Here is a 23,719-nt window from a genome sequence, read left to right as displayed (position 1 = left end):
TTGGTTAGGCATCGGTCTGGGGAAAAACTTAGCCTATATTATTAGCAATTCAAAAAAAATATTCCTTGCCATGATGACTGATCCTAACTTTTGTTATATTTCTATTAATAGAGAGAGAGAGAGAGAGAGAGAGAGAACAATAGGTGTAAACTATACAGCGTGTGCTGCACTCGTTCAACATATATAGCACAGCTTAATTACATTACAGACCAAAGATTTTGATACATTTTGTTTCTGCTCCTGTATATTTATTGTTAATATAATCAGGCAATTGTAATTGTAAAGTCAATTGTGGTCCCCCAACGATCTCTTGCGTTACGGGATTGATGATGATCATCATAAAGAGGCAACGGATCTAGATTTTGTATTTGCAGAACATCGTTTCATATTGCATTTATTTTCCCGGACCTTTATATTAAATCACTTGGCAAATAAGGATAACACATTATCAATATACAGTTATACAACATAGCATTTTTTTCTTTATTAAGTTAGTGTTCCAGAACCCTTGTACTACAAATAAATTAGGTCATACGACAAAGAATTTCAAGCTGACATGGTAACATTTGTCTTCTTGTAAGCAAATAAACATTGAATTAAATCTTGAAAAGACGTACACCACTTTTATATTATTGTTAAAGTTAAAATAAACAATTAAACAAGATAATCGGCAAAATGTATGGTGTGAAAAATGTCCTACTTGTTTTATACGTGCATCAAGGTTGGGTACATGCATAAGAATAATGTATATACATTCAAGCTTGTTTGTGTCCGACTAGGCGCGCGTGCAAACACACACACACACACACACACACACACACATACACACGCGCGCGAGACCATGGCCATCTATACTCGTTAAACGAGACTGTTAACTTAAGGACAAGGAGACTTTTCTACTAATAGTTATGCCAGCAATCGAACTTTTTGTTTATAATTTGATTCGAAAAAATGGATCAGCTATGCTAAACTGTCTCACCCAGTTTTGATGATCCACAAAAACATATACCACGCGCATATACATTTCAGTTATAACTAAGAAGAAGACAGGTATATTAAATTCAAAATCCAGCAAATTAGCAACGGCAGAGATGTAAAAGACCACAAAAGGCTCATTCATTTCAGTTTTAGATTTCTTGATATTTCCGATCTTATTTCATCATCATCATCATCATCTTTTTCTTCATCTTCTTCTTTTTCATCATCTTCTACTTCTTCTCTCTTTTTTTCTCTCTCTCTCTCTCTCTCTATCTATCTCTCGTGCAAAGACACAAACGCACACAAGAATGGACATGAGCAAATAATTTGTACCAATTAGCATCAGGAAACCAAGGAATCAATGACAATAATGACATTGATAATGACAAATGTTAGCAACCAGTTGAAAGCGCAGTAAAAATAAATCCAATTGTAGCACAACGTGCCTATTAGATCAGATAAAATAATTTTAAAATTCATTTGCAAATTTAAGTTTTTCAAATGTTGATACATTTTTGCCGTTATATTATCTGTTCAATAACGTATATGAAAATTTGTGAATTTATGGACAAAAATGAGCCCTTATAATACTTACCACTTTGGCTTTTTAATTTCTCCTTTTACCCTAATCCATTTCTGAATTCCTTATGTAGCAAAGTGTAACGAAACATAGGGAGGAAAACATAATTGGTTGGATCTAATTCATCAATCTTGTTTAACTAACTGCAGAGAATCTGGGTGTTCACTTAATGTTACGCATCTCCTTCTTTCTAATTTGTAGGAAAGAAAACGAGCAGAAGAAGCCAGAAACAGATACGTGAAACACAATAAGAGACGTAGATGTGTGTATATTATTACAAGAGTAATGTTACACGCATGTAAATTCATGTAGTGTCTAAAGACATCATTCAAGTTTACATCGCCAAAATTGTCTATATATAGTTCGCTTAATTATTGTACAGAAAAAGCTAATAACAAAGAAATAGAAAACACACAATTAAAGAACAACACGAAAATCAATAGCAGTAAACATTTGTAGCAGCTCACGTGTTTACAATATTTCAAGGGATATAACCTGGATTACAAAGTAACACAACAATGTCCAAATGTGTTATTTTAAAGACAATACAATAACTTTGGAAATTTAACATGTAAATTGGTTCATAAGATTATGCTTGAAAAGAGATTAACACGTACCATTCTAACAACACATGGATGACATTTTCTAGCTCTTTCCCTATTTCACAGCAAAAAAGAAGGAACGATCAGCAGACCGTGAAAAAACTTATCATGAAACGCCAAGGTTACCCACCGAAGAGGCAAATAGTCCATCAAACTCTGACGTCACCGAAGCAAGGAATATCACTGTGACGACTAGTTCATATTCTAACAGAAATCATAGTGAAGCAGTCAATGAGAGTTTTAGTACCAGTGGTACGAGTCACAGAAAACGATTAGATAACTCTGTTTCGCCTGAAAGAAACACCCCTATCAAGTTAGGGAAGAAAACACAGAAAAGAAGGAAAAGGAACTTCTCTGGGACAAGCACCAGAGGTGCAGTAAATAGTGCTTCTACATTAGGCAACATAATATCTCGACAACTAGCAACTTCTTTAAATATTGAAAAGCAGGAAACGGTGGATTGGTCTGACTGTGAGGATGAAAAGTTTAGTTTAAATAGTTCTGATAGTATTTATTCCGGTATGGATGGATTGAAGGAAGGAAAACATATTGAAGAGCAAAAGGAACTGAATGCTATGGAGCTATCCTATTTTGAGAAAAGCACGATGTTTTTCAATGAAGAAACAGACAGTCATGCTGAGAATGCAATGAACATAGCTAAATTGCTTCAGCAGGGACTAAAACTTAACGAAGAATTTTTGACAAAGATTAACAAGTCACAAAGGCAGCCATTTTATGAAGAGGAACTTTCAGATCAAGAACTTAGCAGGAGAAGTAGACGGCAGCCGAATCATTACAAGGATTGCCTTTTTCAGATAGAGTCCTCACACTTGGCATATTGCACGCCGATACAGCAAAGTGATACGATTCGAAAAATTGAGATATCAGGAAGGTCAAAGGCAGGCCAAGCTTTCAGCGATGATAGGGTGTGTGTCGAAATTCTCGATAGAGGCGACCCACGAACAGACGAAGGAAAAGCTTTTGGCAAGGTTGTCAAAATCATAAAAAGAAATCGAAAGGAAAACATTAAAAACCCAGTATATGTGTGCACAATTGACGATATGGAAAGCCATATGATGAAACCTATCTGTAAAACAATTCCAAAAATCCATATTCTAGACACAAATATTCGGCGGAAGTGTCCAAAGCTGAAAAAGTATAGGGTTGAAATATACAACTATAACCCTGCCACTGAAGAGCTAGAGTTCGAAAAATGGATAGATGTTCCACCTGAGGAGAGAAACAGCTATGTTTTTTTGGTCGTCTTTATGGGATGGACAAAGCGTCACATGTATCCAAGAGGAGCTGTGGTCAAGATCCTACCCTGTGCTAAAGACCTAGACTCTGGAATCCGGCTATTGGATCTTCAATACGAAGTTCCGGAATATTATCTTTTCCAAACAGTCAAATCCGTCGAAAGCGTAATGAGTAGAAGTGAAAATTGCGAGCCTACAGAAGAAACGTTACAAAATGATCGAAACGACTTAACAACTTTAAGAATATTTACAATAGATCCACCGGGTTCCAATGATTTAGACGATGCACTCAGCGTAGAACGCATGGAAGATGGTTATCGAGTTGGTGTTCACATTGCTGACGTAACGGCCTATGTTCAAAAAGGGGATCCAGTCGACATGGAAGCGCAGCAACGTACGACAACTTTTTACTCGGGAGTGCGAAGTCCACGTCACATGTTGCCTGAACCTTTCAGCCAGAACCTTTGCAGTCTTTTGCCTGGAAAACAGAGGTTATCCATATCCCTGTTCTTTAACATCAACAGGGAGGCAAAGGTAGTAGGGAAACCAAAGATACAGAAGTCTGTCATTAAATCGTCAAGAAGATTCACATATAGAGAAGTTCAGGACATCATCAATGGCGACAGGAAAGATTCAGATCAGAATATTGAGCAGGATATAAATATTCTCTTTAGGTTGGCAACAGTCATGAGGAAAAGAAGACTGGGAAATTCCATGTATGCATTGAGCATGGAATTAGACGAGGAAACCGATGACGATTCATTGCTCAAAAATCACGAGGCCCATTATCTCGTTGAAGAGTTTATGGTTCTCTCGAACAAAACAGTTGCTGAAATCTTGATTAAGAAATTTCCAGATCTTGTGCCTCTTCGATGCCAGAACCCGCCTCCGGATCGGGAGCTACAGAGTTGGTTGAAGAGACAGGGAGAAATTGTGGATTTGCTAATTTACCTTCAGGACAGACGTGTTTCCGATTACAAAACACCATCATTAGAGGCAACACATGCCAATCAAACACAGCGCCTTATAGCTGTGCAGCAGAAAATCTTTCAGGTTTTAATCAGTTCGGCTAGTTCGAATGCTTCAAAATATATGAAGACCGATGAACTTCATCCTTTGCAATGCCTAGCTCTTCAGGAATGGTATCAAATTCAGGAACGTGCTGAGTACAGATGCGCTGGAGTATTGGGGAACAAGACCCAAGAAGGGAAACATTTTAGCTTAGATTTAAAACATTACACACATTTTACATCTCCAATCCGAAGATATGTTGATCAGATGGTACACAGGTTAATCCACTGTTTTATTGATGGTACGCCAGCGTTTATACCAAAAAAGAAGTAGAGGAATTGTGTGTCAGAATCAACACTGTAGCAAAGAGGGCGAATTCATACCGAAAGAACTGTAAATCTTTGGCAATCGCTGCGAAACTAAAACGAAAACCAACTATGTTCTTTTGCTTCAGTGAAGATGTTACAGATAGGAGGGTGAATTTCAGCATACCAGCGTTGAAGGTTGTGAATCGCCGTTTTCGAGAGCTGCCTTTCAACTTATTGGATATAAGCTCGAAGCCAATTATTTTGAAAGATACTCAAACAGAGCGAGACTTCGTAACCGTGGAATGGCGGAAACGTCTGTATGATTTTCATGGTTTCTCATCAACAGCCCAGATGCAGATTTCGAGGATTGACCCAAACAAGCATGTGGTTTACATGCCATACAAAGACTGGGTTCACGCTTTGCGTGCAGCACTAAAAGGAAATGCAGCTGGTATTCTGACGTCACTCAATAATATTACACCTGGGCTTTATCAATTGCCCAGCTCATGCGAAACAGTTGAAGATGTCAGTACAGAGACACATGATTCAACCATGTTACAACCGCAGTCCAAATTCAGCACTACTTTTTCATATGGACAAGTCGTCAAGATTCAGATGTCAGCAACTACTCAGAAAGGGATTCTTGTCCCATTTCCTCAGTTGTATGACATGACCAGAAATGTGAAGTGCTGCCTGCAACATGTAGAAGATCCTGTCAAATGGCTGTGTCGCTATTCAACAAGACCCACCATGGAAAGATATCAAAACATCAATGAATATCTCAATAGGTGGCTTCCACTTGTGCTGATGGAAGCAGCAACGACTGCAATGCGTCATGAGGGAGGATTCACAATAAACAACCTCCCTGTGCGATTTTCAGGGAGGAGAGGGCAGTTTCGACTGCAAACTGGATTTTGTTTTGAGCGCAATATTGAAATCAGTGGTTGTGGTTTGCATGGTCTGATAGAGGAAACAGAGATAGCCGGAGAGATTGAAGGACACGACGAAAACAATGCCATCTCTCACGACTGGCTTTGCATCAGACACACAGAACCTTCAGTGGGAGACTCGTTGACACCGACTTCAATCTGGGTGACCCATGGCGAGGTTATAAAGGTTCGGAAGAGGGAAGAGAACGATGAAATATCTATCCACTTTCAAATTCATCCTCAGAGCTCTGTCCATGAAGAAGTGAGGGTTGAACGATGTGCAGTGGAATTGCTTATGAAATCGGACGTAGACAGGTACGTTAACAATTTCATTATTAGGAAAAATGACGTGGAAGTTTAGTTACGACCTCAATACATTTAACTCTTAAAAGTTAGTCTGTCATTGACATGATATTACTTGTGTGTTATTAAAATCCAAACTATAGAGACCCGTGCAGTTTTGCCTTGCGTATAAATGATCACATACATCGTACAAGAATCAAGAAGTTTTCAATAGAACCAATATTTATGGAAATAATAGCAAGATTTACTAATTTATATTTTGAAACTTCTGATTAATTATGATATGCTTTCCATAAGTGGTGCCAACTAAGCTTTCAGACGTAGAAAAATAGGACTCATTCCAAGTTTTAACATTTCTACAAGTTGGACATGCTGACCATATTCATTCTAACATTCATAAATGTCAAAGGTAATATGCATCTATACCAGATTTATATTAATGATAGCCAGTAAACCCCTCCTTGAACATCGTTCGTTTCTTATGGAATATTTATTCGTAACATCCTTGATGTGAAATAATAGATAAAGCTTTCAAACAAAAATTAAAATCATTTAAGAATATTAAGTAAGAATGTTGCATGTATTTGTTGATGCAATGATGATACTTTGGGTGGATTGCTGTAATAATGACACCTTTACAGTTTCCAATATAACCGCATTTGTTGTTGCTGAGTTTAATTATAGTGGCGTGCGCAATTGTGCATGTGACACTTTTTTCTGACTGCACTGCAGCCTGCTAGTTGTTCCTGGGGAAGGGAATGGTGCCACCTCCCCAGGCTTTTATGGATTCAAGGAACCCTGATAATTTGGCCTCAATCTGTGGGTCCATAAAGGTCCCTTACAGTCGAATGACTGGCTGTCATTAGTGGGAAGGAGAGCTCGGGAACGGTCCTGTTTGCTTTGCATGGCTGGATTCTTGTTGCATTTGCCTGGTGTTTCTTGCGATTGTTTTTTTTTTCCTATTTTTTTTTTCTTTCTCTTTTCTCCTTTTTCTTAACTGCATAACTAAAGAAATGTATAATATTTCAGGAGAACCGAGATATATTTGAAGTCCCTTGATAGAGCCAATGAATTGGCAAAAAGAATCGCTTTGAACAAAAAAATACCAGATTTAGGTAGGTACAGCCAAACAATATTTTTCTTTATCTATTGCTTCTGAGAAATAATTGTATGGGGATATCAATATCCAAAATTATCCGATTATAAAATATATATTTTGCTGCTAAAACAATCCAGAGAAACAGACCTAATTATCAGTATATGCATAGTTAGCCATGGGAAAGTATACTTTTGACAAGTACTAATTATTTAACTTCTTGTTATTTTGTATTGGGACCGCTCAGGTGACCTAAGTGGATAGGGCGTCGGCCTCGGATGCGGAAGGTCGCGGGTTTGAACCCCGCCCGAGTCATACCAAAGACTTATAAAATGTTAATTGCAGCTGCCTCGCTTGGCGCTTAGCATAAAGAGGTTAGTGTTAGGACTGGTCGTCCTGGTGTCGGAATAATGTGACTGGGTGGGACATCTGCTACATGTCTGCGGCATGATGCCCCAGTGCTAGACATAAGCATAAACTGTCACACTGCAGACATCGTAGCGATATGACTGAAAACGTTTTAAAGGTACGTTAAAATTCCAAATCACACACACTCATACTTTTTTATTGCATGTTGTTATTTCGATTTTCAATCAGTGCATTTTTAAATATCAAATATCAAACATTTTCAAAGCGACATAAAAGTACTGACAAAGCTACCATTATGTCCCTGAAAGTTTTTAATGTACAATGAAACTCGTTATTATGTTCAGTATTGGTTTGCGCCATCGCTGTTTTTTTTTGGAATCGTCATTAAGCGAAATTCTCATATGAAATCGACATAGATTGAACTTTAAAAATCTTATCAAATCAATCTGTTTTCTCTGCATGTTTTCCTGAACTATGTTTAGCTTTGTTTATAATTGTATGTGGGTGGGCTCAGGTATTCGTATAAATAGCACACGAATGAATATGAAACTGTCTGTGTGCGAAATACTTCGAACTTTAAATACACCGTCATGTTAGTGTCACAGGCTATACCTTGTTCACGGCAAAAGGATGTGTACAATATTTGGATTCTTCATGCAATTTTACAATTTTTTTCAAAGACAATGACCATCAACGTCTGGCAGAAATAATCATTGAATCGGGAAATCTGAATGTAGGCACACTTCCTGCAAACAACGAAAAGCAGCACGACGCTATCTGCAAAACCCTGAAATCAAAATTTTCTCTCATCCAGGGCCCACCAGGTACTGTTACTCTTGACAAAGAAAATTATCATTACCTTGTTGAACAATGTAAATATATTCATTTAAACATAAACCACGCTGATCTTCGCAATTTTTTAAAGTGAATACTTAACACCTATATATCAAGTTTATTCATGCATACATGGATGAAAATATGTTAAAATATTTCTGTGAAACCGATAACGAAGACGCGATATCGTTTGCTTAAAAATAAATCCTGTTTATGTTTAAAATTATGATGTTTGAATATTTGCATTAATCATGGAGCGTGAAATATTCCATGATTTTTCAGCTGGAAGAATTTATATTAGAAAAACATTTTCAAGCTAATAAATCAAGTCATAGTGAACTTTTCTGCTTTCATCTCAGAAATGTCTCTTGATTACCGGAGACAGCTCACGATAATTGTAACGTTAAACTTTGAAAATGTATCTTTACTTAAATGAACGTCTTTCGTTTAGACATGATTGGGATTTAAAAAATTACAGAAATGCCAATAATTATGTATAACTAGTTTCGCATTTATTGAATGCTTCTTTAGGCACCAAATGTTTTGAAAGAAACGGATGACGTCTTTATATTTTAAAATAACGATTGCGTCATTTACATTACGTCATAAGTGATATATATCATCCTAACAAGTTTATATATATGACAGTCTCTAATAAAAACTGAGTAAAATCATAAAATAGAGACAGTCACATATACAATTAAATTTTTTATGAAGGAGATACATCATACCTATTTTTTTTTAAATTAACATTTTATAAAATTGTATATAGTGCCTTGGTTTTAAGGCCATTTGGATACAAAGTATCTAACTTATGAATCCAATTCTTTAAGACATATTAACTACACCACTATCTAACCCTCTGTGCAAACATATTGTGCTAAATCACATTTTAATTTCACCATTCCCCCGTGATTTTATAGAGGCTGCATAAAGGATTGCCTATCAGATCCGTCTACAAGTTACCAATGCGCTTTCCATGAAGTAGCTTTTGTGAACCTAATTGAACGTCTAAGTTTGAGGTTTAAATTCAGTTTAGTAATTTATTTTCTGGGTCAAAATTAGACTCGGACCTTCTTTGACGTTTTAATTTGACCTTGTACCATTGTGTTGAGGAGTACTCTTGTAACTTGAAGAAGTCTTTGATCCAAATATAGTAAGCCAATCAATTTATCCATATATATGAAAGTATCATTTCGAAGGCAAAATAGTATATGCTTTACATATTTTATTTTTAATGTATCTTTATTTTAATCTTTGATAATAAGACAAACTCACTCGATACAAATATTGAAATAGATTGTTGTCACTTCACAGGTACAGGAAAATCTTACACAGGTATTAAACTTCTGTACCTTTTCAACAAAATCAACAAATTGTGGAAACAGAAAGGCAATACAGGAAAACAAATTCTATTCTGTGGGCCTTCCAACAAATCAGTTGATCAGGTTGCATGTAAGTTAAAAATATTGTTATTATTAAAGCGATTCTATACATTTGAGGATCAACATTGTTGTGTAATTTGACTACATTTATTCCACTTCACCGACGGATTGTTTTAAAATTTGTGTTAGTTATCAGGGCATCTGTAGTCACAAGCCCACTATTTGTATTTCTATTAAATACTAAGTGAAGCAATGGTATGAACATATATTTCCAATGTTGCAGCGTTCTGGACCTGCTACCCAGACTGCATCAAACATTTGTGTGAACTATGAGTATTAAAGTTGAAGGGCAAATACGCCACCACGAAACATTCAACTGGTTTGAGTATCGTACATTTTCCTATATGTATTTGTATTTTATCACAAGTTCGACATAAGGAAGAGATTAATTATAGATATAAACTCGCAACAAAAAGAGAGCAAATAGCAAGGAAAAAAGGAATAAATTATTCCTGTACCTACAGTCTCATGATCAGATGCATATCATGGCAGTGCAATGGTTTTTATGCTTGTTGCATATGTAGAAATTGTTAATTGCAATTTGTATTGACGGTTTTCTTCTCTAAGGTTGGATGATCAACAAGCTTGAGAAACACTGTCCAAATATTGTCCGCATGTACGGAAGATCAATAGAGGCGGTCGAGTTTCCGATTCCAGGAAAGACGTTCCTCTCAAAACGGAGCATGCGCGAATGCAAAGCAGCAGAAAATATCGCAGACATCTCCCTTCATCATCTCATCAGGATGAAAGGAAAGCCATACGCAGAGGAAATCACTGCCTATGATCGAAAATTCAAGCAACATGGTTATACCCCTAACTATAAGGAGGTCCAAAAGTATATCCATCTGCTTAAAGTTGCAACTGTGGAGCAGTTGAAGATGCACGACGTGATTCTGTGCACCACGGCTGTTGCTTCCAACGCCAAATTACTGGAAGGTTCGTGAGCTAAATTCGTTTCTGCTTCATTGGTATTGTTTAATGTTCTTACACATGAAAGTGGTCTCATATTAATGGTTACCTCCTGTGATATTCATGCTGCTTTAGAGTATTTGAATATGCTAATGAAATTGAACAATAATGACTCAAAACCCTGTACTTTCTAGGTGAATAGTTTGTTCATCGTAAAAGTAAATTTATCACGAGATAAATGAAAACAACTTGAGTCAGACTTTAAATACAGATACATTAAATGAACTATTCTTCAATGAAATCTTTCATTTCTGCATTAACTTTGCTTTTGGGTATCTTCTTTTCAATGTTCATTCAAAGTCAAATCTGGATCCCCACATGAATGTTTGCCAATTTCAAGATTTCCCAGCTTTTCGTGTTACTTAAACAGGCATCTTTCTTATACCTACTTTATCATTCAAGGTTGTTGTCTTTGAGTGTTCGCATCTGAACTTATGAATTGGTCTATACTAAATTTAAAAGCATCATCTGCTTTTTACGTAAATGCATCAAAATCGACGGCTTGGATTAACGAATGCCTGCACTATAGATAATAACTCGTATTGTCTATTCAACTAATATATTGATCTCAGTAAGCGCTGAATGAGTGAAATATTTTTCTTTTGTAAGGTACTGACATCTATCAAATTATAATTGACGAGGCCGCCATGTGTCCAGAACCACAGTGTCTGGTGCCAATTATCGCAACCAAAGCAGAACAGGTTGTCCTCATAGGGGACCACAAACAGCTGCAACCAATCATCATGTGTAGGGATGCCGCTGAGCTCGGTCTTGAAAAGTCCATGTTCGAGCGCCATGTCCTGTCTCAATCCCGTGAACGCAACAACGTACAATACACTCTTTTGGAAATCCAGTATCGCATGGTATGCCGAATTACCTTTAATACCTCTGTCTATTGGTTAATTTGAACTTTCTATGTCACATTTACGTTGAATACAAACGGCTTGCCATTCAACGCGAGTATGATGTCATACTATTTTTTGTCTAATTTACACTTCTGTACTAGGGTATTGTCAGTCAGCATTCAAAGTGATTTATAATTCTATAATTCATTAAATATTTAAGTATGATAACGTATTTAAGATTCCTTTGTTACAATTTGGCAATATTTAAAATTTAAACTTTTATATACAAGGATCATAGAATGCAATATATTCACATAGGTCAACACTTCTGATGCGTTTGAACTTTTAATATCCTAAGGGTTTTCCCTCAATGGATTCTTATAGCTGTTATAAATTTACTCAGCATCCACAACTCTGTGAGTTTCCCTCCAAAGAATTCTATGAGAACAAGCTAGAGACAGGATTTACTCGCTGTTGGCAAGAAGGACAAATTTTAAAAGGTATTGGTGGTCAACCTGATAAATGGATAGATCGTCCACTAAGAATGTGGTCCAGTAAAAATTTCCCCCACATCTTTTGCCATATAGAAGGTCAGGAAGACATACTTACCGTAACAACAGAGGAGGGAAACGAGCAATCAAGGAGCAACCAAGAGGAAGTGAAGCAGATGGTGAGTAAAGGTGTTATAATGGGTTCAAATACCAAACTCTTAGACTGACATAACATCAGAATTTCATCTTTAATGCTCTTAAAAGCCACTTTTTTGTCCGACCTTTGTCTTGACTAATGAATACATTCATGGCAATCTATTTTATGTAACATATTTAAGGTAATATAGCGCAATGCTTATTTAAGAAGTTTAAAACGCTCCAGCAGTGTCTGTGATGGCTTTAAGAAACTGTTTCCCTTTTTTGAAATATTACTACATTACTAAACGGTAAATACCAGTCTTTGATTTTCTGAACCCATGAAATAATATAAACTAGCATAAAACTGGAGAGTCGACGTTCCAATCCTGGCCAAAATGGAGCTATTATATAGGACCTGAATTTCAATACAGATTCAAAACAATAAAAAACATGACATAATATCAATTACATTTCTGTAGGAAACTATTTTCAACAGCACCAGGTCAATACAATCATAGGCAGTTAAGGTGCTTCACGTTACATGCATGATAAATAAATGCATCACAAAATAACTACTGAATCCTCTTTTTACAAGTGCTATGTGTAACGCTTTACTTCGCCAGTCCTCGGTGAATGTTGAAACATTGAAGCGTATAAGAACTGATATTTATTTTATTAGTTTTCTTCCTTCGTTCCTTCCCATCTACATTAAATGTATTAATGTTAGGTTATGTCACTGACTTCACATAAGCAAGGCTGGGGTGGCATAGATTTGCATTTAAACTTTTTCTTTTGCTTATATTAAGATAAGGATTTTCACCCACATGGTGAATATCGAGCTGGTAGACAGTGCTCGGATAAACGTCGTATCGCAGTACAATGCACAATGCCATGCACTTCGGGAAGCTATCATAAAGCAAGGTATCGTCAACTTCCACGTCAACACCGTGGTAGCAAGTCAAGGTAAAGTTACTGTCATTCCACTTACTTTTGTAGCAAAATATAAGCGACAAATTATTTTTGCCAAACATTTTTAGATTTAAAGTTGTCAGAAAATAAAAATGTTGATTCGTTCCCATGGTATTTTCAACATTTTAATGCAATGAATTGTATATCAGTTAGTTTTAACGTAATAATTATTTTTTTAAGAAAAACACAATTTCTTTGCAAATCTTATTGGAGAACGACTAGAAGTTTGCAAAGATAAACTAGATCAACTGTCTTTGTACAACCCCCTACGACATAATATTTCATTTTGAAGCTAAGGCGATAACATTACATTTAAATGAAAATAATTCAGAATGACATATTATAATAATGCTTAGGTGGAGAATGGGACTATGTACTGTTCAGCACTGTGAGATCCCTACCTGAATACATGATAGAACGCAACCCCACACTGGGCTGGTGCAAGAGGAATCTAGGCTTTATTACCGATCACCACCAGATAAATGTGGCTCTAACCAGGGCAAGAAAGGGGCTTGTCATTGTGGGTAAGTAGACTTATTAGAAAGAACATCGAAAGTTGTCTTACCAAAATGCCATTTTTCTATAAGGTGCCACACTTTTCTATAAGGTGCCACACACTCTTCTATAAAGTGATATACACCTTTCGATAAGGCTACGCACAGTGTTCGACAAACAACAGAAACAACCACTGCATAATAATGTATTCATTCAGTGCATCAAACAGCGAAATATTTGAATCTCTGCGAAATGAATCAATCACACAAACTGATCACGACTTAGAGTTATGTTTTCTACACGTCTTAATACGACCCGTAATTATGAAACCCTAGGCTATTTGGTTTCGATAGGTTTGCTGTTTCGATTGTTTACCAAACCGAGTCCTTCGTTTCTGTATATGCTAATTTCAAGCTGGAAAATAAGGTGACTTATCTGTTCCTTTTACTAATGTAATAATTTTCATACAGGGAACAGGAACCTTCTACAATGTGATGAAGTATGAAAACGTTTGATCGCCCTGTATGAAGAAAGAGGATGTATGAAGACCGCGAATGAATTTCCACCTAACGTTTCCCGGAGAGAGATACGTAAGAATAGACGGTGAACGGATACGACCAAAAGTATTATCAGCATATTCCTGAAGATACACTCAAAACTTTTTTCTCAGCGATTACTCTTAAAGGTACATATTCAAGAGAGAGCACGTGTTATTTAAAATAATTATATAACATGAATGCTGCGACGCTCAGTGTGACTGTATTCCAAAATGTGTGTAGTAGAAATGCGTGCAAGTATGCTTTTATACAGACGAATACGCACTAGAGTACATAAAATTGATCTAATATATTTTCTTATGCATACATGATCAACTTTGTCAAGATTGTCTGTACTCGCTTATGGGCACTTTTTCATACTCGTAAATAAAGTTACGACGGGTTTGTTTAGTTAAGGTTAGTTTTACTGTTGAACAAACAAATTAATAAATTTTGAAATTTGTTAATAAGATACCGCATTTTGCTATATAGAATATTATTTTTATTTAAATATTATTGTATGTTCATCTGTTTAGAAGAAATCAACAGTGCACGTTTATATCTGTCTTATCTTTTTTCCAAGTCAAAGTTTAGTTTGTGTCTGAAAGATACCTTTAGGATGAATGAGATGAATGGGAATATCTTCTCTTATTATAAGAAGAGAGAACAGTTTTAATAATAATTGATTTGTATGTGCTACACTTACTGTGATCAACATGGCCAGTGTTATAAAAATACATTTTAAAAGATAATTTCATTTTGTTGTCTGTACACGTTGTACAGAAGTCTTGTTAAAGAGTAAAGATTTTATTTGTATTTTCATATTGTTTCCTTTTTATGTTTTTTATTTTATTTTATATTTGGTAATATGACATGATTTTATGGTATAGCCTTTGCTTCTACCAAGTAAGAGAATTGATTGTCATACTGTGTTATTAGGTATGTCATGATATTTTCGTGTCAAACATTTCATAATTGAAATAACTATCTTCGTGACAATTTTCACGTACGTAATGGAAGAACCGATTGCTTTTTTCGTTTCAGTGAAAACAAATTACTGGGGAATTAAAGCACAAGTTAACATGCTATGTCTAGTTTATTACTCGCGGCCACGCAAGTCAGTGAGAATGATGCTTTCGTCATTCTTCTTGTAGGTATAGAATAAAGCGTAAAAGCAGTGATACTGAATAAAAAGAACACATGACTTCATAATGCAAATCTCAGCCCTCTAAAATTGTCTGTATCGTATGCTTATTTTGTGCATTACCTTGCCTTTGAAAAACGTACCAATGAGCAAGGAATGCAGATGGGAGTCAGTCATTTTGTAGCCTTATATATTAGTGATGAGAGAGAGAGAGAGAGAGAGAGAGTCTACCACAGTATCCTTTATGAGGTGAAATATCAAAATTGTTAAAAAGTCTGTCTGTCTCGATGCGTTTACTTTTAGTTATAATATATGAAGCAGCGAAATTTCTCTTCCTTGTTTATTTCACTATTATGCTTTTTCTATTTTGTTAATAAACGCATAAGAGTTCAATGAACAAATGAACAACAGAGATAACTACATCAGTGCCTATATCAAACGAAATTTATTAAAGTTGAATAATTTTTATATTGTCAGAGTCGTGGTGAGCAAACTACTGAAACGACTCATACCATTTTATAAATTTTGTTTGCAACTGAGCATTTGTATAAGACTCTTCATCACGTGAGACAAATAATTTTATTGACTGGCCAAAATTACGTGTAGCACAATGACACTTCAGCGTATTGGGATGCTTCAGACATTACACCTTTGCTTTACGTAACGTAAAGACACTATGTTCGACGTCATATGTGTTTTTAAATAATTTCTTATATAAAATAATAGATAGAAGATCTCAAATGGGTAATGATTTAATATTGAATTTATGAAACGAATTGTAATTCCCTGCTTTTGCGAGCCTTGGCAAGCAAAAGCTGGACGTTATTTAACGAGCTTCATAAATTGAATTTTAAATCATTACCCATCTGAGATTCTTTTTATCACATAGTTTTATTTCAGTAGAAATTATTTAGATAGAAAGAAGAATGACTAATTTCGTTCATTCTGACAGACGCTATACCTTTCATTTCTTGTGCATAAAAAATAGTCCCAAACAAAGTTGAAATAGTAAATGTATATTATACATTTTTGCTAACTATAAATAAAAGATATTGTTGCGATATTTTTGTGAAAAGGAGATTACTGGATTCAGAAATACACATATTTACTGTAATGTATTTGTGATCGGATATTTGCAGTATTTTATTTGGAACATTAGATTGTACAGAAGACGTAAACGCATCTCGTTTTGAATCGGACTTGCATCACATATTTGCCGCGTAAATAAGCTGTGGTTGGATAAAGTTCCGCCAGTTAGGGAGACCGATTTATGTCTACATTCTTCTGTGAAGAAAGTTGAGTTTATTTACTTAGTAAATTCACATTTAAACCAAGCTTGTATATAGGGTGGAATCCATGCTACATATATAGCTATAGATATAGTTCTTGTTATGAGGGTTTTACCATTTTTCATGTTATGATATGTTATACATGACACAACAAACCCCTGTGGGGGTAAATTGGCATTAGTGAAACAGACGAGACCATTTTTCCCCAATTCCCTTTCGCAAGTCGAATATCCCACGATATCAGCCAATCAGCAAAGAGAATACTTCACAATAATTTCATGGGCATATCTGGACAATCATAATCAAATAAAATTATTTGTTCGCATGCTATAATATCAGAACTATTAAACTGCACACACTATAGGCAAAGTGTACCGACTATGTGATAAATTGCTTTATTCACCTGGATACGTCATTAGTCATAGAGACAGTATAGTAATGGACATTCGCTTATGCTGCAACATCTGCAAGAAAATGGTCTGATATTTTTCAAGACGATAGAAAGTAGTACTAATTATAACATAAATTCTCTTTAATTAGGGCCATACAACAATGCTGCAATCATGACGCCACGAATTAATTCATGTAAATGAAATGAAGTTAGTTCACTACACTTATCGTGCTGGTTAATTGAATAAAATAACTGTTTTTCGCCATATGATAACCTCAGCTGTACATTTGTTTTCACTTCCATCCGTCAAATATGTTCAATATTTTTGTATACCAAGGCTTGCAAAGTAAAATTATTTAGCTCATTTCGTAATTTTCATATTATTTGATGACTTATGTAACATTCTGTACAGAGTATATATTTTAATGTAATACTTTATATTATTTACGAAAACAAATCAGTCACGCGATTAATTTTAATACTGAAATGTAATTTGGTCTGCACTAGATTTTTAGATATCAAAAATGTTTTGCTTTTAATATGTATGTCCTCCATATATTTTCGCTAGATCGTGCATTATTTTATTATTATACATTAGTTTTTATTATTAAGTTCGATCTGTGTCTATTTATCATCGTTACAGTCTAGCAATATAGTTCCTAATAAAGAGCAAACAGAAAATTTAAGTTTATATCCCGAATTTTTGTACGATTTACATAATGAAGTGAAATTATTTGATTTATATATATGATTGATGGAGAGATTAAGAAAGAAATATAATGTTTGAAACACATTTGGTGTTCTTTTAATTAATGACAGCTTGTATATTTTTTGTGACATTTGTATTTAATTTAGATAACAATAATGACGTATCAACCAGACAATGTCCTATTACTGAATGGAAAATACTTCTGAGTGGCGTTGTCAAGTTTTACATCTCACATTGAAAACGCTATTATTTCTGGAAGACTTCCACATTTAACACAATCCAAACCTGCAATAATTTTGAACATAAAAGCGAAAGAAAGAAAAAATGAAATCCAGGAAATTCCATCCAAAGTCATGGCCTTAACTTTTGATTGCATGCAAATTACCCGTGTATTTGTCAGCCTTGTTAGATAGAAGTCGACATAGTCTAGTTTTGTGCGTTATGCATCACGCTGAATCAAACCTTAATTATCGCTAGTATGTCTGATTATGTTTGTATCCAAAATCAATACCAGCACTGATGAAATCTCAGTAAAATATCTGATTATATATGACTGTATACACATCAACACCAACACTGATGCAATCTCTGATAATGTATGATTGTATCCAAGTCGAGACCAACATTGATGCAATCTCTGATTATACATGATTGTATGCAAATCAACACCAACACTGTTGTAATCTCTGATTATATATGTTTGTATCTAAAGCAACACCAACACGTGAAATCTCTGATTATATGTGATTGTATCCAAATCAACACCAACACTGTTGTAATCTCTGATTATATATGTTTGTATCCAAATCAACAGCAACAATGATGAAATCTCTGATTATCTGTGATTGCATTCAAATCAACATCAGTTCTGATGAAATACTGGTTATGTATGATTATATCCAAATCAACACCAATAAAGATGAAATACTAATTTTAGCACAGAATCTACAAAGGTTTTATTTCTATCCTTCATAATCACGAAAATGCAACAACACTAACATTTCTTCCATTGCATTACTCTTTACAGAAGAGGATTGTAGAGAGTCTTTCAAGAATGAATTAGAAATAATCAAATAATTACAATGGAAAGTATTACTAAGTCATATAAGAAATACGCAGTTTTAAATCTTTACTGAAGAAATTCGAATATATATATATATATATATATATATATATATATATATATATATATATATATATATATATATATATATATATACTCTAAATTATTCATTTAATAATAATCTTTAGTATGCACTGAATTCACAATTACTCAGTAATACTTCAGAAAAAAAGTAAAATTCAAAATCAATTAGACATATCATGCACAAATATATTGACCGAATTAAATGCCCCCAATAAGCTCCTAGAATAATACAAGTATTTGTAAAAAAAAAAAAAAAAAAAAAAAGGAGAATTTTGCTGACTTCTTGAAGAATGACTCCATTTTTATGTGGAAATATAAAGTCTTAGAAAAATGCATGCATTCTATCCCTTCACTAATGGCGGCTTCCACTGAAACGGCAGTTTACAGGAAAGGCATGACATCGCCTACATAAAGTAAGAGGTGTAAAGAAAAGAAAAGGAAACAAATTATGTTTCAATTTTCTTATATATATATATATATATATATATATATATATATATATATATATATATATATATATATATATATATATGCACGATACAAAGAATATATTACTGAGTTACTGCTGAATGAAACAACTTTTGTATGTATCGTCCGTTTACATTATTGATATTATTTATCCAAAGTCATTGCCCTAAACTTTTGACTCCGCTAATATAACCGACAAAAGATAGGCTAAACGTGGCAGCTAGCATGTTTGGTGCAAGAAGAAAATGGGAAACGCCGAGAAGAACCATCGTCCTACGGGAAGCTACTGTCAAGCGTTCTCACTTACCCACATTGGCTGTGCCGAGACTAGAAGAAAGGTGAAATGTAGAGCGACCGCTTTAGGTCACTCGGCCACCCAGAGCACCTAAAGCTATTTTGAAGCATTACCCATATAGTCATGTTTTGTGCATTTTTTAAATCAAATTTAATAAAAGATGGTTTCGTTTAAAAACAATGCACATTGACCATGATCAGGAGGAGAGCTGTACCTATTTGTTTTTGAGGAACCACATTGTTACTTAAGCAGTCATGGCATGGGTTGACATACAAAACAGGATACACGGGTATCGGACGGCATTGCTGATGTTGGTATGCAGTCGCTTCTCTTTGTAAAGCAAAACGTATGCACCCGACAAACACACAAACGTCTTTGAAGTAAATCAAGGCTGGTTATAGGACTCGCGATAGTAATAAAACTAAATGATTAGAACCAATCTTGAAATGGACGAACATTAAAAAGAGGATATACAGGCCTGTGACGCAATTTATTTATTTAGTGCATATTTGGATCAACGCACTCTTAGATTCGTGTCATTTGCATTTATCTTCATATAATAAGTAATGCTTACAATACATAATAATGCATGGTTCATAACGTGAAGGGACAAAGAGGCAAAAATGTCTTTTCAAAGTTGGTCTATCATTAATTTAATGCGATGGTGAAAAGATTATCTTGATGCACTATTAGTTTGTTTTACATTGAACAGTTGGTTTAGGAACCGTCATAAAAAGTAGCGGTGATGTCCTTAAGTACAGAATGGGCGTTATACGTTGCAAGAACGTTCTATTCATATGGTTCTCTCTTCATAGAATCATGCATTAAGCATGATTCTATGCTGTGAAGTATAGGTTTGGTCCTAAGTACTGAGACATTCAAAACATAATGAGTTGTCAATATCACGGAGTTTACAGTGGTTTATTTTATAGAAATTTATTTGTGATGTGTGACATATACGTGCATTTACAATTATGTTCCTATACAAACAGTATTATATTTTCATTGATGGATAAGAAACACAATGAATACATTGTTCAGTAGGTAAAATCACTATTAGATATGATAACTCTTATCAGGAAAGGGTAGGAGTAGAGAATGTCGATTTGGCTATATTAGATTGGGTATTTTACATACTCATCAATATCAATACAACCAAAAGATGTAATTTCAGACAGTCTTCCATTTTTAGTTTTTGCAGTCGAAATTTTGGTATTTCTTATCTACGGTTTGAGTCATTAAGCTTATAGATTAATCTCTTAGATCCCAAACACCATGTTTGATCACTTAGATCTCTAACACCATGTTTGATCACTTAGATCCCTAAAACCTTACTTAGTCACTTTGATCCCTAACACCATGTTTGATCACTTAGATCCCTAACACCATATTTGATCACTTAGATCCCTAACACCATGTTTGATCACTTAGATCCCTAACACCATGTTTGATCACTTAGATCCCTAACACCTTACTTAATCACTTAGATCCCTAACACCATGTTTGATCACTTAGATCCCTAACACCATGTTTGATCACTTAGATCCCTAACACCTTACTTAATCACTTAGATCCCTAACACCATGTTTGATCACTTAGATCCCTAACACCATGTTTGATCACTTAGATCTATAACATCATGTTTATTTCCTTAGATCACTAACATCATAACTGATCACGTAAATCCCTAACACCACTTTTTATCACTTAGATCCCTAACACCATGAGCAATAACTTAGATCACTAACACCATATTTAATCACTTAGATCCCTAACGCAATATTGGATCACTTAGATCCTTAACACCACGTTTGATCACTTAGATCTCTAAAAGCATGTTTTATCACTTAGATCCATAACATCAGATTTAATCAGTTTGATCCCTAACATCATTTGTAATGACTTCGATCCCTAACATAAGGTGTAATTACTAAGATCCTTAACGTCAAATTTAATCACTTAGATCCATAACACCATGCTTAATAACTTATACCGCTAACATAAAATTAAATCAGTTAGATCTAAAACATCAAGTTTAATCACTTACATCCATAACACCATGTTTCATTACTTAGATCCCTAACACCATGTTTGTTCACTTAGATCAAACACCATATTTGATCACATAGATCCCGAACATCACGTTTAATCACTTACTAGTTCCCTAGCACCATATTTAATCACTTAGATCCCTAACACGATATTTGATCACTTAGATCTCTAGCACCATGTTTGATCACTTAGATCCTTAACACCATGTTTGATCACTTAGATCCCTAACACATTACTTAATCACTTAGATCCCTAACACTATGTTTGATCACTTAGATCTATATTTTGGCCTTTGGTGCGACAAGGGGAACGAAGGCCCATTACGACTATTGACAATGTTCGAAAGAATACATAGACATTGAAAATAAGCGATAGCGATTTCCTTTCAACCATAATGTAGCCTGCAGCTACATTTCAACAATTGTGCTGAAGGGTCTTTATATCAAGCTTCTATACAATCTGTGTTTTTTAAGTGAGGGTATTAAATTTGCACTTACTAGTGTAACAAACAACATTCAATTTTCTTTACTGCTTTGCAATTGGCAGTTTCTTTAGTCTACTTCTTCTTAATACACAATTTGCAAACTTTTTACGCAAATAATGGTTGATAGCGCATCTTTCTTCCCCATTTCCAGTATCACCTCATCTTTTGATATATATTTGTGTACTTGTGATGGGACTTAGACTATCAACACGTTTCGCAATGGGCATTTTAGGACAGGAAAGAATAACTATGGCGCCAATCATGTATTTGCAAACGCGGTGTGTTTCTATGGAGTCTATCGCAATATTTGTCAATTCTTTATAAGAAGAAATGTTAAAAGTGACTGGCAGAAATAATGTTGATCAGCAACCCTTGATGGACTTGTATGTTCGCTCAGAAACGAAATTAAGAACTAGCAATGGATGAACAGTTCGAAGAACAAGCGATTTATTGACATGTCTTGCAGATTAGCATATAATCATGAAAACTCGCTGCAAAAAAGAAGTATAACAAAAAACACTGGAATTAATAGCAGTTAATATTTCAGTATCTTACAAACCATCATCATCATCATCATCTTCGTCATCTGTCTCTTACACAGAGGAAATATGGTGACCTTTTACTCCGGCTGCTTGATTGTCACAGCCAGAAAGTCTACACATATGAGTGTACCTTATTACTTACCGGCAGATACATTTTGAAATTTGCAGTTCGAAAGCCAGTAGATTCAGAACAGCCTGCGGTACAGTTGTCCTTCCATCCAGTCTACTGCTAGCTGCACCTCCCCATCCTGTTTTCCAACTTCCAACCTCGCGTAATAGGGTTAGGTGATGCTGGATCCAACTGCAGACACCTCCTATTCTAGCCATATCAATATACATGGACAAACATTGAATCTACTAGTTATAATCTATCTTAAATTGTCAAACCTTATATATGCCGACTACGCTGTCATTTTTGTTATGAATGCAGACTGTTTCCAACAGAATGTAAACGTTTTTTATATATAAAAAATATGCTATATTGTGAAACTTTAACATAAATTAGACAATAATCATGATTTTTGGTTCACGAAAGAATGATCGATATGTTTTTAAACTTGGTGAAAATGTTATATTTATTTGCAATGAATCCAAATACGGCGGAATCTTTATTCCAGGAACCACATCTATTTTAAAGTTATGCTCCACATACTGCTGAAGAAGTAAAAAAACTTAATTCATCCTTTCTATAAAAAATACGTTACTTGCATGTGTCATAAGATTTACAACTATAACTTTTCGATTATATTGTTCAGCCCATTACGTGTGTAACCAGGGCTTTTAAAATACCATAATCATAGAGGATTTGCATGAGTCTCTAATAACCACCACAAAAGGCTTTTGAACACACACACACACACACACACACACACACACACACGCATACATGCATCCATTCATCCATCCATCAATACATCCACACACACACACACACACACACACACACACATATATATATATATATATATATATATATATATATATATATATATATATATATATATATATATATATATATATATATATATATATATATATATATAT

At 34.8% G+C, this 23,719-nt stretch overlaps 1 protein-coding gene across 1 annotated transcript; it reads left to right on the top strand.

Annotated features, from left to right (window-relative positions):
* Positions 1 to 4,721: 4,721 nt before the first annotated feature.
* On the top strand, positions 4,722 to 17,772 carry LOC149806834 (3'-5' exoribonuclease HELZ2-like). The gene is made up of 10 exons (XM_089958268.1): positions 4,722 to 5,979; positions 6,997 to 7,082; positions 8,113 to 8,256; positions 9,584 to 9,721; positions 10,279 to 10,647; positions 11,290 to 11,543; positions 11,929 to 12,195; positions 12,961 to 13,117; positions 13,480 to 13,647; positions 14,089 to 17,772. The coding sequence occupies exons 1-10, from the start codon at positions 4,865 to 4,867 to the stop codon at positions 14,121 to 14,123; spliced, it is 2,733 nt and encodes a 910-aa protein (XP_089814394.1). The 5' UTR covers positions 4,722 to 4,864; the 3' UTR covers positions 14,124 to 17,772.
* Positions 17,773 to 23,719: the final 5,947 nt, after the last annotated feature.

Source organism: Sinohyriopsis cumingii, chromosome 1, assembly GCF_028554795.1.
Source record: "Sinohyriopsis cumingii isolate HCF-2022 chromosome 1, ASM2855479v2, whole genome shotgun sequence".
Classification (NCBI taxonomy): domain Eukaryota; kingdom Metazoa; phylum Mollusca; class Bivalvia; order Unionida; family Unionidae; genus Sinohyriopsis; species Sinohyriopsis cumingii.
Note: the sequence above shows the minus strand (reverse complement) of the source record. Positions and strands in the feature narration are given on the sequence as shown.